At 34.4% G+C, this 16,707-nt stretch overlaps 1 protein-coding gene and 1 long non-coding RNA gene across 3 annotated transcripts; both read right to left on the bottom strand.

The window, feature by feature from the left end:
* Positions 1-124: 124 nt before the first annotated feature.
* LOC104093751 (U4/U6 small nuclear ribonucleoprotein PRP4-like protein) lies at positions 125-7,060 on the bottom strand. 2 transcript variants are annotated; one of them, XM_070199483.1, is made up of 6 exons: positions 6,922-7,060; positions 2,937-3,841; positions 2,011-2,464; positions 1,707-1,904; positions 1,534-1,615; positions 125-404 (listed from the first exon to the last, which is right to left on the bottom strand). In XM_070199483.1, exons 2-6 carry the CDS (start codon positions 3,836-3,838, stop codon positions 310-312), a joined length of 1,731 nt encoding a protein of 576 aa, XP_070055584.1. In that variant the 5' UTR covers positions 3,839-3,841; positions 6,922-7,060; the 3' UTR covers positions 125-309. The 2 variants fall into 2 exon arrangements, with proteins under 2 accessions (XP_070055584.1, XP_009597863.1); XM_009599568.4 differs by having other exon boundaries at positions 6,930-7,056.
* Positions 7,061-12,290: 5,230 nt separating this feature from the next.
* LOC117276234 (uncharacterized) lies at positions 12,291-14,501 on the bottom strand. Its single transcript, XR_004506471.2, has 3 exons — positions 13,802-14,501; positions 13,399-13,469; positions 12,291-12,597 (listed from the first exon to the last, which is right to left on the bottom strand). It is a non-coding gene; the product is annotated as an uncharacterized lncRNA (long non-coding RNA).
* Between the last annotated feature and the right edge of the window lie 2,206 nt (positions 14,502-16,707).

The following is a 16,707-nucleotide window of genomic DNA, read 5'->3' as shown; positions in this document are numbered from 1 at the left end:
ACTGTCATAGTGAAGCATTCCAGTTTATTGCTATGCACGAAAATAAACGGAAAGCAACAAACTCAAGATATTTGTTTTTGCTAGGAAACAGTAAAACTTGTGTATAAGTACTTGGAGTACAAGCTTGAATAGAACAGGATGCCATTACTTCATTAGTTGACGAGAAGTCGAGAACTTCTCAAATTACAGGATGATCAAAAGGCCTTACACTTCAATTTTCTACAGAGATTCTATAAACTTAAAGCTAACATTCAAATTTCTTCCTGATGATCCGAAATGATACTCTCTCATACTTAGCAAGGTGAAAATCTAGTCGGTATCCATTTTCTCTTCCTTCTCAATGTTTTTGCCTGACCATAGCTTGATTGTTCGATCATGAGATACAGTGACAATATGTTGCCCATCTGCATCAAATAGAAGAGAAATAGACAAATAAACATACGCGAAATGTGAAGCAAAGGTTTGAGATTCGAGAAATATTAGCATTTTCTTTTGGCACCGGGTGAGGTAGGATGGGATAAGCCAAATTCATGGATAATATTAGACTCTGCACCCACAGAAACTACGAGCAAGGAAATGTCAATTTTCTGCTTTCCATCCCCCAAAAAATAAATGTCATCATCATTTGCTATTGAGCCTTGACTCATTAGCTTCCTGATTCCTGAACAATGAAATTTATTAAGAGACCTACAAGCCTCATTCGGTGATTACGACCTCAAAAAGTTTCAAGTTAAGCTGAACAGGTTATTGATTAAAACTAAGAGAAGCAATGCAAAACAGATTCCAAACAAACTTAAGGGACCAGCATTAAATAACTAAATTCCTATGAAGTGATAGCTGAAAAGCAGAGAAAGTAGCAAATACTTCACATTTTTTCAAATGACTCCTCGGGTACGAGGCATTGTCAAAACACCAGATTTATTCATATAATTTTCTGGGTCCTGCTTGGAAAAAGTCAGAGGGCAGGGCATTTCAAGAATGTAAATCTTGAGCAAGTGCCAATGTACCAAATTATAAGGCATGTTTAACGTTGAAACATTAGTACAACCATAACAGAAGATGAGGACAAGATTTGGTCCAATAATCAGAGATCAGCCTTAGCATCAAAAGTGCGCTATGACATATAATTGCAATCATGAGGCATGACATCTCAGACTGAAAACAGAACTAACACCAATAGCTACAGAGTCTGTCAAGTCCCAGATTATTATATGATTTGGTCCAATAATCAGAGATCAGCCTTAGCATCAAAAGTGCGCTATGACATATAATTGCAATCATGAGGCATGACATCTCAGACTGAAAATAGAACTAACACCAATAGCTACAGAGTCGTCAAGTCCCAGATTATTATATCGCTGTGTGACTTAGAAAGTATATGAGACACAACAATTCTATTGAGAGGAATTGCGGGTTTACTACCAATGATGTAAAATATAAAATAAGCTACAGCCATACACTTCTTAGATTCCTTGAAGATACTGTTTCACTCCTTGAAAAGGTAAGAACAGTTTGAACTTCAATGGAACTTACCTCCCGCTACATCCAATGACGTGACTTTTGCTTCATGACCAGATAGTGTCTTCACCGGTTTGAAATCCCTTGATGACCATACCTAAAATATAAGTTTAAGATTGAAGAACATAAGCATAAGCAATAAAATAAAATCCAAAAAGCAGCACAATCATAAAAAGACTAAACTATACCTTAGCCGTCGTATCGTAGGACGCTGTAACCAAAAAGTATCCCTCCTGAGGTTCAAATTTAACTTGAGAAATAAGATTGGAGTGAGCAGGTATGATGTACAAAGATTTTCTCTGCCTTAAGTCCCAAATACGGCAGGTATTATCTTCACCACCACTTGCCAAATGATAACCATTGGGAGAAAAGCTGACACCGAGAACCTGGAACCAATAAATAAAATAAGTAATAGAATTCATTTTCTATGTCTTTTCATAATCCCTAAAGCATATGAGGAAAAAGGATATCACATATCAAAGGAGGACTCACCGGTTTAACATGACCTTCCAGAGCAAGAATACTTCGTCCAGTCCTTAAATCCCACACTCGAACAAGTGCATCCAGCCCACATGATGCCACCAATGAACCATCATGGTGAAACGACAATCCATACACACTCCTAATGTGACCTTCTTGCAAAAGCAACTCTTCACCACTTTCTACATCCCATAATCTCCAAGTTTTGTCAAAGCTAGCTGTGCCCAAGTACTTCCCACAAGGATGGAAGGCAATCCGAGCTACACGGTCCAAATGTCCCTCAAACGTCCTGAGAAGAGACCCTTCTGAGTTCCATAACTTTGCAGTCCTATCAGCAGATGCAGTAGCTAAATAATTGCTTGTCGGAGAGAACACAACATCAGTAGCTCGTTCGGTGTGACCCTTTAGGGTGGAAAGCTTTTGCACTTGAGGCATACTCCATAACTTTGCAATTCCACTCAGAGAACTAAATACAGGAAAAAAAGAAAAGCCGTCATGGTGCTGCTTGAATAAATCCAATACTCATAATCGCTACAGACACTAATAAAAGCGTGGCAGCATTTGCCAACGGGGACATAAAATCCCACTGTCCAGTTCATTTGGTAAGACATTGAATCAATCCAAGAACATCCAACTGTTAGATTTAATATGATAATCTCTGCAAAAAAATTAAAGCAGCAAATGCTAGTATGTTACACTAATATGAGTCAGTAAAGGTGAAAAAATAAGTTCCAAATAGAACAGAATCAAACATTTACAAGTTTTAAGTGCATGAATCTATGCTGAAAATCTGCAGCTACCCAACAAATAACCAGTCATATATCCTACCCACCCCACCTGCGAAGCCCCCATCCCCAAAAGAAAATAACGAGGAAAAAAGCACCCTCAAAAGAAAATTATGGTCAGGTAAAGCAAGAGAGAGAAGTACAGAAGATTACCAGGTAGCAAGCATCTTTCCATCATGTGAAAGCGAGCATCCCCAAAGGGGTCGATCGTCTCCAATTTCACTGCAATCAAGGGCGAGGCTCCCTGCTTGCTTCAAAGCCCAATCAACCTCTGCATCCACATCTTCATCTGGATCGTCCCTTTTCCTCCTTGCGCGGTGGAGACGTAAGGCTGACTTAACTAAAGAATATTTTGCAATTTCTACCCTTGCATCTAAAAGTGTTTTTGATCCTTCAGTGTAGAAGGGGTACTGAATATCCTCCTCCTCTGCTGGTGCAGCAGAAGCTGCAGCTTCTTCATCCTCGTGCGCTTTCATCAGCTTTTCCAGCTGCCCTTCTGCATCAAGCCTTGCCATAAGCATCCGCAGACGGTCCCTTCTTTCCATCTCCCTTTCTCCAAAGAGAGTTATAGGCTCACCAAGCCTTCGAAGGCGAGCCCGAACAGCCATATCATTTGTAGGAACAGCTAGCGCAGCTGCACGTCGCTTCATCAGAAGCTCCTGCACGGCTTTCTCCTGCCTCTCTCTGACAAGTCTGCTCTCCTCGGATATCTCATATTCTTGAGCTGAGCCCCCAGTACCACGATCAGATCCCATTTCTTCATCAGAATCTGAATCGCTCGCTCGCACTTCTCCATTCTGAGCTACTGGAGGCCTAAGGATAGGTGGACGACCAGGCAACGGAGCTAATGGGGGAGGAATAGGGGTAGGGACTGCAGGCCGTGGAGCAATTGCAGGCACAACTGGAGGAAGGATAACTGTTGGAGCAACCGGTGGAGTGACAGGTGGAACTGGTTGAAGATTTATCGCTCCTATAGCATTAACCATAGTCGAATTATCACCAACTAGAGTCGAAGGTTCTTCCGTTGAAGCAGGAATTTCATCCTCAGCGTCCATACCCTGATCAAAGAGAAGTCCAAACAATGAACACATAAATTTAGGTAAACAGAACCATTCACTTCAGACATCAGTCAGCAATAATATAAACCTACTTGCTGTCTGAGAAGTTTAAGAATTTATTTAGTTCAGATTATGCCCTATCTATATTTTTCCAGAATATCTAGTTGGTCACTTCTCTTTGATTTATGCAATTCATCCCACAGACAAAATAAAGAATTCCCAACTCATCTCCCTCAAGTTTCAGTTCTTTTGAGTTTTGACAGAATTTGTTAAACTAATCAGCTAAATGAACACTTGTGCAGCATATTTAAAGGAACAATAATGCTCAATGTTCAGATCAACTGTAGGAAGTGGATGGAACAAGCTAAAAGTTGCACCAAAATAGTACATGACAAAGATTCATAAAAAGGAGGGGGGAAAAAAGAAAAATGGGAGCAAGCAGTCTAATTTTCAAGATGAATCAAAACTGAGAGAAACACTTTACAAGGGATATTAGAGTGGCATGTATTGGACAAGTGCGGTAAATGACAAACATCAGGGTCCTACTAAGATAAGCCAATATCCAAACCTTAATAGGAAAAAAAAATCTTGAACAGGCTAATTTACATCAATATTAAACTTAGTTCTCAATTACTACCAAGGCCCCTAATTACCTAACCCAAAACAAGAAGAGATAACAAAAACAAAGAAGCAAAAAAGAGATTTTTCCATTACAAGTTCTCACTTAGAATCAACAACATGGCTGTGATCCACCCACCAACTGAATTTAGGCAAGGAGACTTGATACTTAAATTATTAAAATAATAAAACATTACTTATAATGCAGCATTCAAATACAAACAAATAAGAAAAACAACAAACCATTATTAAACTACCAACTATTCCTCCCAAAAAAAGTACTTACTCAGAAAATTCACAGTAAAAATTCATTCTAAAAAATAATTCACAGTAAAAATTGGGATAAGTATTGTTCGTAAAATACTACAATCTTAATTATTATCTTACCTAAAAAAATGTGTAATAAACCAAATCTTAACAAGCACACTGACAACAGACAATGTAACAATAGATTCCAACAGACGCAATTTACTAGAAAATATACAACAAAATCACGATAACAAGAGTGAAGAGGGGAAATAAGCTGTAAAGGGAACTTCTTGTATAAATTTTATTACCTTATCAAAAAAAAACTGTGAGGGAAATACGCAATAGAGAAATAGAAAGGAGATGAGAGACCGAGAAGAACCAAGAAAGAGGAGGAAGATGATGGAAAAAAGCGGGAGAAACTGTAAGGGAGGTGAGGGGTTTTAGAGAGTTCACAATACAATAGCTTGCCCTTTTTTTCTACCTTACTGTTATTTAGCTATTTTCTAACCCGAGTCCGACATGTAATTTGCCAATTTCCCATCCATGTCCTCCAATGGGCTATTTATGTTCGTAACAATACCCCTATCCTCAACCAATAAAAAAAAAACAATTACCCCCCCCCCCCCCCCCCAAATAAGAATAAGTCCTCCACGTTCAAGTCAGGGGCATATATAACAATATTATATTTTTTTAATATTACTTAATATATGTGTGTGCACCCATGCTTAAAGACTCATATGGTATAATAGTTATTAGGCGCACCTCTACAAGTGAATTGACGGTTCAAATCCTACTTCGAACGGTCTTATTTTCGGCACAGAGATATATATATATATATATATATATATATATATATATATATATAGGAAAATCACTAAAATTTCAAAAAGAATATAATTTTGAACCGGTAATTTCAAAGTGTAGTGGATTCATAGTAAGAGACTAAAGTTAAATTCGTCAAATGTAAATTCTAGATCCACATCTTCATAATAGAGCACCCATCATCTTGAAATCCTGGATCCGCCTCTGGTTCAAGTAGCACAACACAAATGTCATAGAGGTCATGTTCATCTGAGCAGTGAAGGAAACTACACAAATACCAACATAGTAGCAGCAATAACAGCATCAACGGCAATGTTCAAGTTTTGCAACTGAATAGACAATGTAACAATGAAAGCACCAATATACTACAACAACAACACACCCAGTTTGATCCCATATATGGGGTCTGGGGAAAGCACCAATGTACTACAATTTTCAATTTTGATAAATTCCATTGTCAGCATATGAGCAAAAAAAAAGGAAATAACCAAGCATATGGGCCTCAAAAATTATAAAAGAGATCCTATAATCAGAGTTAGCTTGGAGAAAGGGAGTTCAAATGTTCAATTGAACCCATTTGTCAAAAGATTATTCTATGCAAATAGAGAAATTTTTTTTTATTATATATACACTTTTGAATCCCATTGACGTAGGTGAAAATTATAGTGAAGTGGTAAAGGGCAAGGGCGGATCTATAGTGTTAGCGACAAGTTCACGTAAATCCAATTGCTTTTGTTCAAATCCCGTAAATGTATTAAGAAATCCATTAAATATCTATAAATATTTGACTGTGTATCCAGTTATTATTGTATATTAACTTAAGGTCGTTGTAGGAACCAATAAACTTCAAAATAAAATGCACCTATGCTAAGCTAGGTTCAAAAGCTGCTTTTAAGTCACAAGTTCAAACCTAAATTATGACATACTAGTATATTTTGAATCTCCTTATTTAAATTCCTGGCTCTGCCAATACCTATAATGATCCAAAGTTTACTACTGGAGAAATCCCTCTTCTAAAACCCACTGCTTCAGCATCAGGGACGAATCTAGAATGCTGGTACGGGTCTAGTAGATTTAGTTCAAACTCTATATTTATCTTAAGAAATACATTGAATTATGTACAAATGATTAATTTATAACCCCGTAACATGGACTAGAATCTCGAACTCATAAGTTTCAAATCATGTCTCTGTTGCATATATGTAAATCTGTATAGAACCTCACAAACTGTTTAGAATCAACAATAATCTTATACTAACGTTATTTCACCACAATAATCAGCAAAAAGTAAAAAAAAATAGCAAAGCTGTGTGATTCACATTGGCTTGAAATAGCAATTAGTTTTTACCATGGAAGTTTATAAACAGAGAGAGTCAAAGAGAGAGACTTACGAGCTCACCGGAAGATACTGGCCGGTGTTGATAAGGAGAGGCGGATTTGCGGTGGCGGTCCGGCGGAGGGGCAGCGGGGAGGGTTTATCAACGAGGAGAGAGAAAAAATATGAGAATATAACGCTGAAGCTTAAAGAAATATAACTGAAAAAATATTATATTGTTGTTTTTAGTAATATAGTGATTATTTTTTGTTGAATATTTAGTGTGATTTGTTACTATCCTTTATATTATAATGACAAAAAATTTATTCAAACCGGATGTTTATGATTGAGTTAAGTTAATCAAAGAAATAAACTCATTAAAGTCTATTAAGATCATATTTTAATAAATAAAGAAATCAAAAAAGAAGTAAACTCATAATAACGGAACGGAACATTTGAAGGTTTTAGGTTGCAATGCATTCGTCTTTCTTCTCCTAAAACTCAATCGAGAGTGTAATGAGGAGATAATGTTTTAGGTATTATTCAGTTTGTTATTTTGTGCTGAAAAAAATTCTCCTAAGCTTGAGTTTAGTTAGTAAACCCACTTAGGATTATTATAATGTATATAATCTCAACCCCTCTAGTATTGTATCTATTATGATGGTTACTTTTGTTACTTTAGTGTTTTAATCCATGAGTTACGAATCTTTATATTCTTATTTTATATATATATATATATATATATATATATATATATATATATATATATATATTATAAAAGTATGAATATTTTATGCTAAATGTTAAACGATAAAAATATCCTTGAAACTTTGATTGACTTTTATGCCCTTAAATATTTGTATAATTTAAGAAGATAATTGTAATTAATTACTCAGGGTTATAATTATTTTTAGATTTAAATTGCACATATGCAACCCTACAAAGTTTATAGTTTATTTCCATTAGGATTCATATTAGATACGATTTACATTATTCAATCAAAGTTAAACTTTTCACTAGGATTCTTATAATTTATACACTTAGAATTCTTGTCATGTGCCACATAGTTCAAGGGAAATCCGATTATTTTATATAAGTTCTCTTCTCTTATTATTTCTTTACTCCTCTGCGTATTTTCTCGGAGCTTGATATTTTTATATTTTAGTTTTTGAATTACATATATAATATCATTGGTGATTGATACTTCTTGAAATTTAAGTGATTTTTACGGATTGTAATTGCTCATCCAATTTTTAGTAACTTCAAATTATTCATATGAATTGGTTATAAGTTTAAATTTTCGTAGGCTGAAATATTTTATAGTGTGTTTAATACCAATATCGAACTGAAAAGGCAATTTAAAAGTTAACAAAAATTACTGTAATACTTAGGAATGTATTTTTACTATACTATTTGCATGAAACTCTATACAGACTAGACGCTAATGGATAATGTGTAACTTAAAATACTGGTAACTTCTAAATTAGAGCTAAAAATTAGCATATAGTGGAATCAATAATTAAAGATTAAAAAAATAGATTGTAAAATTTCACTTATAAATTTAAAAATCATAAGTACATATTTTAATGTTAAAAATTTTAGTTTATATAAGATTTTACTTCATATGATATGAGTATGATTTGTTGGAAGGAAATTGGGTGCAAGGACTTCTTTGAGTTTGTTTGCTTGGTTATGCGCTTTAACGATTTTTAATAGTTTATAAGTTAGAGTAAAATGAAGATATTTAAGAAATTTTGCGATAATTCTAAAAATAAAAATTGAGGTTGCTAAGAGCAGACACTTTCTATTGTTGAGTAACTGAATAATTTTTCTCAAACAATAATTTTTCTCCTTTAGTTACCCCAATAAATGATTAATGATATTTAGCAACTCGATGTAAAAAGTATTATTTAATTATATTTTTATACAAGTAATAGTACTGCCGAATTGTTGATTTTGATGCTCTAGAAAACGTCTTTTCATTTGAAAATTTTGCCACTCATTGATACAATTATTGAAAGAACTATATCTCTTGTCATTTATATTTTTTTAATTTAATATGAATTTATAAAATGTTTTCTTATCATATATATTTTTATAGATTAACGCGGAAAATGACGTGCAACGCACGTGAATAGAAACTAGTTATTATTATAAAAGCATAAATTTTAGAATACTAAATGTTGATCGACGAAAATATCTCTGAAATATTGACAGACTTTTATGCCCTTACAAAATTAAATTATTCATTCAAAAAACTAACTTGATTTGGATAGAACCGGTAATATTAAAATTTAAAATCAACTAAACTTTTATCTGCTACTACTTTTTGCGCTTTCTATTGTTAGCCTATGGTATGGCTGCGTAAGAACAAACTTCTTAGAATGAATATTTCTTAAATTATTTTTTTCGCTATCTAACTTTTACATATGCTCTTTTGTAGTTAGTGTGATTAGTATTTTCCGGAAGAAAATTCAAAAGCTTGACTCTTAATTAATAGGTTAATTTTATCTCTTTTATTTATTTCATTCACTTATACAGATTTAATGATTTTATCTGATAAGTACTATTTGTTGATATATATTCATGCATTGTTGGAATTATACATGATACAATAATTTTCATTGTTTTAGATATATAATTATATTTTGTATATGGATATCTGATATTATATGTAAATGGTGATTAGGATTATGTTGTGTGTTTCTTAGATTTTTTTTGTGTGTTTCTTGTGTATTGACTTGAATTAATTTGTTTATTACTTTCGGCACGCGTGTTGTAATATTTGACAAAAAATATACGTGCAACGCACGTACATAGAGATTAGTCTATACTATATAAAAATACGAAGGCCCTTAGCGAAATGTCGTTCGCCTTTTTTATCTTCTAAAAATAAATTTCACATTGGACATAATTGTAATTTAAGTTACTTTCCTAATATTTAGGGTATTTAAATCACCTAGAATTTTGGTTATTAAATATTTCCTTATTAAACTAAGTAAGAATCCTAATTTTTAGCCTTTGGCCATCATAACATATTTATTAACAAGAAAACGTGAGTTTCTTAAACCAAATAGAATACTATTTAGGAAATAATATTTACCTACAATAAAGGACTAAAATTTAAAATTAATGCCTTTTCGTTTCATTTCAAACTTTATCTTAATCACTCAAATATAAATATTCCGAAGTCCCTCAATTTATGTTAAATATTATAAGAAACACTTCATTTAATAGTTATTTAATTATTATTTTTAAAATTTTAGAGCCTAAAATTAATTAAGAATTACTTATTAATTTGTTTCTTATTTGAACCATGAATAAAGTTAAAATTTATTTATTTTTCATTTCGAACTTTGTATAAGTCTTACACGTAAACTATACATAAATGATTAAAAAAAAAAAAAAGGAAGTAAAATATTTAAGAAATAAGAGGTACGATTTCTTGGACAATAGCATAGATAATTCACTTTTTAAAATTATATAAGGCTATTGCACTAATAATATTATTCAATATTATACTTTTAACTTTCAAAAAATTTAAATGAGCTATTATAATTATGAAAAATGTTGAGCAGAAATCAATAAAGGGCACAAAATTAACAATATAATTTATGAGATTATTCTTTGATTTTTAATCCATGATACATTTAGCTAAATATGAGTGGGTTTATTAGCTAGCTTTCAATTGTAGAATATCTTACTAGCTTACTTTATTTATTTATTTATTTTTAATGCCTTTTTTTGTTTATTATTGCACTTTGATTTTGTGTTATTTAAAGTTCGTAGATTATTAATTACCTGCTTATATGTTGTAAGTTGTATACTTCAAGATTATTTAGATTTCCAAAGTTCTTGCCCGTGAAACTGAAATTCCGAAATTATAAACTTGGAACAAATTTTAAGTTGAATTATTGATGTTGAGGACTTCTAAGATAGTTTTTTTAATTATTGAGATAGTTATACACATTGATATTCATGATCATCTCTAGGAACATACACTTTATTTTATAATTTAATATTATTTTTTAAAAAAATTATACTCATTGAGACAGAATTCACGCGCATCGTGCGTACCCTAAAGCTAGTTATATTAAAAGCACGAAGGCCTTTAGTGAAATGTCGTTCGTCTTTTTTACCCCCTAAATTAGATTTCGCATTGGACAAAATTATAATTTAAATTATTTTCCTAATATTTAGGAACCTGAGATTACCTAAAATTATGGTTATTAAATCTTTCCTTATTTGAGTTAAATAAAAACTCCTAATATTTAGGACCATAAATTCTATTAAGATTTTACCTTATATAATATCTTTCATATTAATTTTCATTCATATATATGCCCAACTTTTCGTTTCTTTTTAAAGAACAAGCAGTGAATTCATAAATCAAAGTACAAGTGGTTGGCATCAAATTTTGGATTTTAAGTCCTTGATACTATCGGGCAAAAAATTCTTGACTTTTGGTATAATATTTCTCTACGGATATATTGTTTTTAAAAAATCATACTAATTACCATTTAATCCAATATAAGAATAAAAGATTAATCAAACATTTTGTTTAGAACGTCCTATATTGATAATACATTTTAACATAATATTGGGACTACTTTTATACTTATACAATATTTTATGTTTATTAATGTTTTTATAATATGCAAAAATTACACGTAATAATTAGACACACACACACACAATATATATATATATATATATATATATATATATATATATATATATATATATATATGGAGAGAGAAAAGTGATTGGCAAGAGTCAAAAGTAAAATATTCGATAAATTTTTATCTTTGAAAATAGAAATTATTATTGAATAAAGAATAATTACGATTAAATATTTAAAATAAAGGATAAGCTAATAGTAAGAATTTGAACCCAAAAAAGTTAAACTATATTTAATATTGAGAAAAAAATAGTTAAACTTTATTTAATATTAAGAAGAAAATTAAGTGTTTACATAAACTAAATAGAAAAAAAAATTATTTTAATTATTTTCCAAATTCATCATACAAGTAAGATTATATTTCAGGTTGATAAAACCCTAGGATACATAAATTTGTCTCCATAAGAAGAACGATGAAAGGAACTAGAAGATAGAGCAAAACTGGTTATAGTATTATATCATGAGTCAGTGATAAAAAAAGGTAAACTTGAAGCAATAAGCATGAAATAGAAGAAAACACATATTCTAAATGAGTTGTCATCAAATTTATTTTCTTTTTGCATTATTCCAACAAATGACAGGTCCAGTGTTTTCATTTCACATTTCTAAAAGGCCAAAAGATTCATTTTTAATCTGTTTTATTTGATAAATCTTTGTATAATTGTGATAAAAGTACTTGTCACGACCCAAAATCCATAAAGGTTGTGATGGCGCCGGACACCGCTATCAGGCAAGCTAACAATAAATATTTAATTGGGTTCTCATTTCTTGTTACTTTTGAAACCATATTTTCCTTCAATTTAATTAGTAAAAAATGGGGATTTACAGAGTAAATCATAATGCTTTTAACAAATTCAATACAGAACAACCCATAATCATCCCAAAACTCGGTATCACAAGTAATGAGCATCAACTTGGAAGAAAAATAAAATACAGCATTTGTCCGAAAATACAAATTTGGATGGGAGAAATATAAATACTCTGAAGGAGACTCTGCTGACTGCGGATCGTAGTAGAGAATGCAGCTCGCCTAAGTCCCCGCAACTACTAGGCCTCTAGACATATGTGTACCTGCACAAAAATATGCAGCAAGTATAGTATGAGTACGTAAATCAATGCGTACCCAGTAAGTATCCCGCCTAACCCCAAAGAAGTAGTGACGAGGGGTTGACTTCGACACTTACTATGAGCTATAAATAGGATATCAATGATATGATTAAGTATGGATTATATGAACGGTTGAAAGCTCATTATTTTGAAGTAAGTAAGCAGTTCTTTTATAATTAAGAAATCTCCAAATTTATCTCCCATTATTTAACAGTTTAACTTAGGCCGATGAGGCAATATCATTATTTATAAATTTCAAGGCAAGCAATACAAGCATGCACAAATCATGTCGAGGTCGTACGACCCGATCCAACAAATATTTAAATTGTGCACTGCCAGAGGGTCGAATGGCGCGAACCATAGATGCATCTATTTAATCTGTTGAGGCGTTCGGCCCGTTCCACAAAGATAAACACATTCAAACCACCAAATTAAGGATTTATTTAGGTTTGATGTTCAAAGAAATATCAATTCTCATAAATGGTCAAGCGACCCATCTGAAACCCAAGTAGGTGAATTTTAACCTTTTGAAATTTCTTTATCAAGTTCCAATATGTTTTTAAATGGTTAAATTAACAAGTAGGATATAAGAATCGCGAGTATAATATGATTTGGGTCCTAGACTACCCGAACATAAGTATAATAGTAGCTACGCACGGACTCTTGTCACCTCGTACGTACGTAGCTCCCACAAATAGAAGCACATATTGAATTATTTTACCTATGGGGTAAATTCCCTCTTACAATGTTAGAAAAGAGACTTACCTCGCTCCGAAGTTCCATAACCGGCTCCCAAGACCTTCCGACGACTCAAACCGATGCCCAACGCTCCAAAACTAGTCAATAATTATGCAAACCCATTAATATATTCTCAAATACTCATTATAATCCTATTTACAATAATTTTCAACTCCGCCTGAAAAGTCGATAAAATCACCCTCGGGCCCACGTGCCCAGATTTCAAAAAATTTCGAAGATAAACTTTGCCCATGACATCACATAATCAAATATATAATTTATTCTCAATTCCATGTCCAAAATTCGTGGTAAAAATCTAAAAATATAAATTTCTAGGTTTTTCTTCAAAACCCCAAATTTCTACAAATTTTCATCCCTAAATCTATGTATAAACCTTGTATGTAACTCACAACTAGTAGAAATCATTTACCTCATGCTTGATGATGAAATCCCCTCTTCAAAAGCTCCAAACAGCGCCCAAGCCGTGTGAAAATGGGTGAAATGAACTCAAACTCCGCTTTTAAAATATTCTGCCCAGCCCAGGTTCGCCCTTCTTCGCGACCGCGGGAGTGCCTTCGCGACCGCGAAGGCTAAGCACACTGCCTCCACATTTTCCTCTACGCGACCGCATACAAGCCCACGCGAACGCGACGTCCTGTAACCCAACACTTTGCGATCGCACTCTCACGCGATCGCGATGAGCAAACGCGTAGCATCACGCCATTCCTCATTCCTTCTTCGCGAACGCATTACCACAGCCGCGTTCGCGTAGCACAACTACCCACTGCACCGCGATCGCAGGTCCATCATCGCGAACGCATAGCACATTTCACAGTCGCCCCCAAACAACTCTATGCGATCGCGGACTTCCACTCGTGATCGCGTATAAGGAAACCAGCAATAGTCATGACAGTAACTTCAGCAGATCCCTCAAGTTGAATTTCAATCTGTTAACCATCCAAATTCCATCCGAGGCCCTCGGGACCTCCACCAATCATACCAACACGTCCCAAAATACATTACGAACTTAGTCGAGCCTTCAAATCACATAAAACAACACTAAAACCATGAATCGTACTCCAATTCAAGCTTAATAAACTTTAGAACTTCAAACTTCTATATTCGATGCCGAAACCTATCAAATCATGTCCGATTGACCTCAAATTTTGCTCACAAGTCACATTTGATATTACGGACCTACTCCAACTTCCAGAATCGGATTCCAACCCCAATATCAAAAAGTTCACTTCCAGTTAAACTTCTCAAAAACTTTCAAATTTCTAACTTTCGCCAAACGACTCCAAAATGACCTACGAACCTCCAAATCCACTTCTGGGTGCGCTTCTAATACTGAAATCACCATACGGAGCTATTCTCAGACTTAAAATTCCAAACGGACATCGATAACATTGAAATGCACTTCAACCCAAATTTATGGAATTCCTCCAAAATGCTAACTCCCACAATAGGTGCCGAAACGCTCCTGTGGCATCTAAAAATCGATCCAAACATACGCCCAAGTTCGAAACCATCATACGAACTTGCTGGAACCTTCAAATTTCAATTCCGAGGCCGTTTACTCTAAAATCCAGTCTTAGTCAATTCTTCCAACTTAAAACTTTTGAAATGAGAATTTTTCTTTCCAATTCAACTCCGAGCTTCCCGAAATTCAATCCCGACTACACGTACAAGTCATAATACTTGAAGTGAAGCTGATCATGGCCTTAAACCGTCGAACGACATGCTAGAGCTTAAAGCGACCGGTCGGGTCGTTACATTCTCTCCCACTTAAATATACGTTCGTCCTCGACGTGCTAAGAACTGCGCTGGAGTTGTCCGAAATCACTGTTTAGCACTTCATGCACCTACCCGTACTACCACAACTCAGTTGAGCACACTGGCTCGAGTAAATCTGAAGATTCCCCTTTTGTTTAGTCAAATTAGGCTTAGAGCAAAATTCCAACATCCAGAATCTTCTGCCATAAGGGATTTAGATTGTACTCATTCCAATTACCAGACTCATAGAGCCAGGTATTGTTATTTATTGTCACTACCTCCCGTATCAGGATTGGGTAATTTGCGCGCCTGCTGCCTTCCTTGGATGTGGTAGCCGTTTCTCAGACTCCCTCTCCGGAATCGAACCTTAATTCCCCGTCACCCGTCACCACCATGATAGGTGTCACGGTTGGCAACTCGAGTCCCGTCCGAGTTTTCACCCTTTGTGCGACAGTCAAGCCCAACCTTGACATCAGCCTATCCAACAGTTGGATTATTTCAGGGACGTTTTAGACTTGGAAGATGAATTTAGGTAGCAAGGAAAGTAAAGGCACACACGAGATTTACAGGAATTTCTTCCCAACTTTGTATTTAACTCGAGCATACAAAGAAGCTCATTCTCTAAGTACTACCTCGTACAAAAAGAAGGCTACCCCTAGCCTTAAGTGTTTTCACTCTTGAAAACACACTTAGGAACCCCTTCCTAAGTTGCACCTGCACTGAAAGAAAGACTGCCCTCATATTTTTCCTCAAGACTAACTCTTAGCCTTCGGGTATTTTTACTGTTGAAAACACACTTAGGAAACCCTTCCTAAGCTAAAGAAGATCATTCCGGCCCTCGGATTTTGACAAGGCAATGGAACAAAATTTTCCATGCTCAAGTCTTGACATAGACAACCCTATGCCTACATCTTGCCCATTTTTCCCTCACCAGGTACTTAGACAATTTCTTATGAGCTGCTGACACACATATTTATAGTGCAGTCAGCCCCATCCTATTTCAGTTGACACCCCCAACTGATAGGACAATATTAAAAACGTGCATACAACTTTGCCCATTATCAGCCATGATTAATGGTGTGCCCCGCACACTCAATGTGTCTGCCAATTAGCCGTAGGCCCGCACACTAAGATTGTCTTCCATTTAATAGTGCCCTTCACACTTAAGCTTGTCTTCCACTCAGTTGTGAGCCCCACGCACTGAATAAGACTGCCACTTTAATCATTTGCTCAACACACTTAGTAGTCCCATCAGGTGCACTGCCACGAGCCTAGTTGTCACGCACCCAAAACTGGCATTGCGCCCAACCTTGCAATCCTTTTTGACACAGCTTCGCCATGTCTGTTGTACAATTTGTCTCCATGACTTAGCCGCATGCGCCTGCTGTCACAGTCGCTTGTTCCGGATCAAGTTGCCCCTACTTGATCAAATCTGCCCTTGCCATCACCATAACTGATATTAGGTATTCCTTATCAAAAATAAATATAAAAATGACAATCAAATAATTTATTAATTAATGTTGATTTTTATGAGATCAAATCTTCTTAAATCTCAACCCA

Source organism: Nicotiana tomentosiformis, chromosome 4 (genome assembly GCF_000390325.3).
Source record: "Nicotiana tomentosiformis chromosome 4, ASM39032v3, whole genome shotgun sequence".
Taxonomy (NCBI): domain Eukaryota; kingdom Viridiplantae; phylum Streptophyta; class Magnoliopsida; order Solanales; family Solanaceae; genus Nicotiana; species Nicotiana tomentosiformis.
The sequence above is the reverse complement of the archived record's forward strand: the minus strand, read 5'-3'. Positions and strand labels throughout refer to the sequence as shown.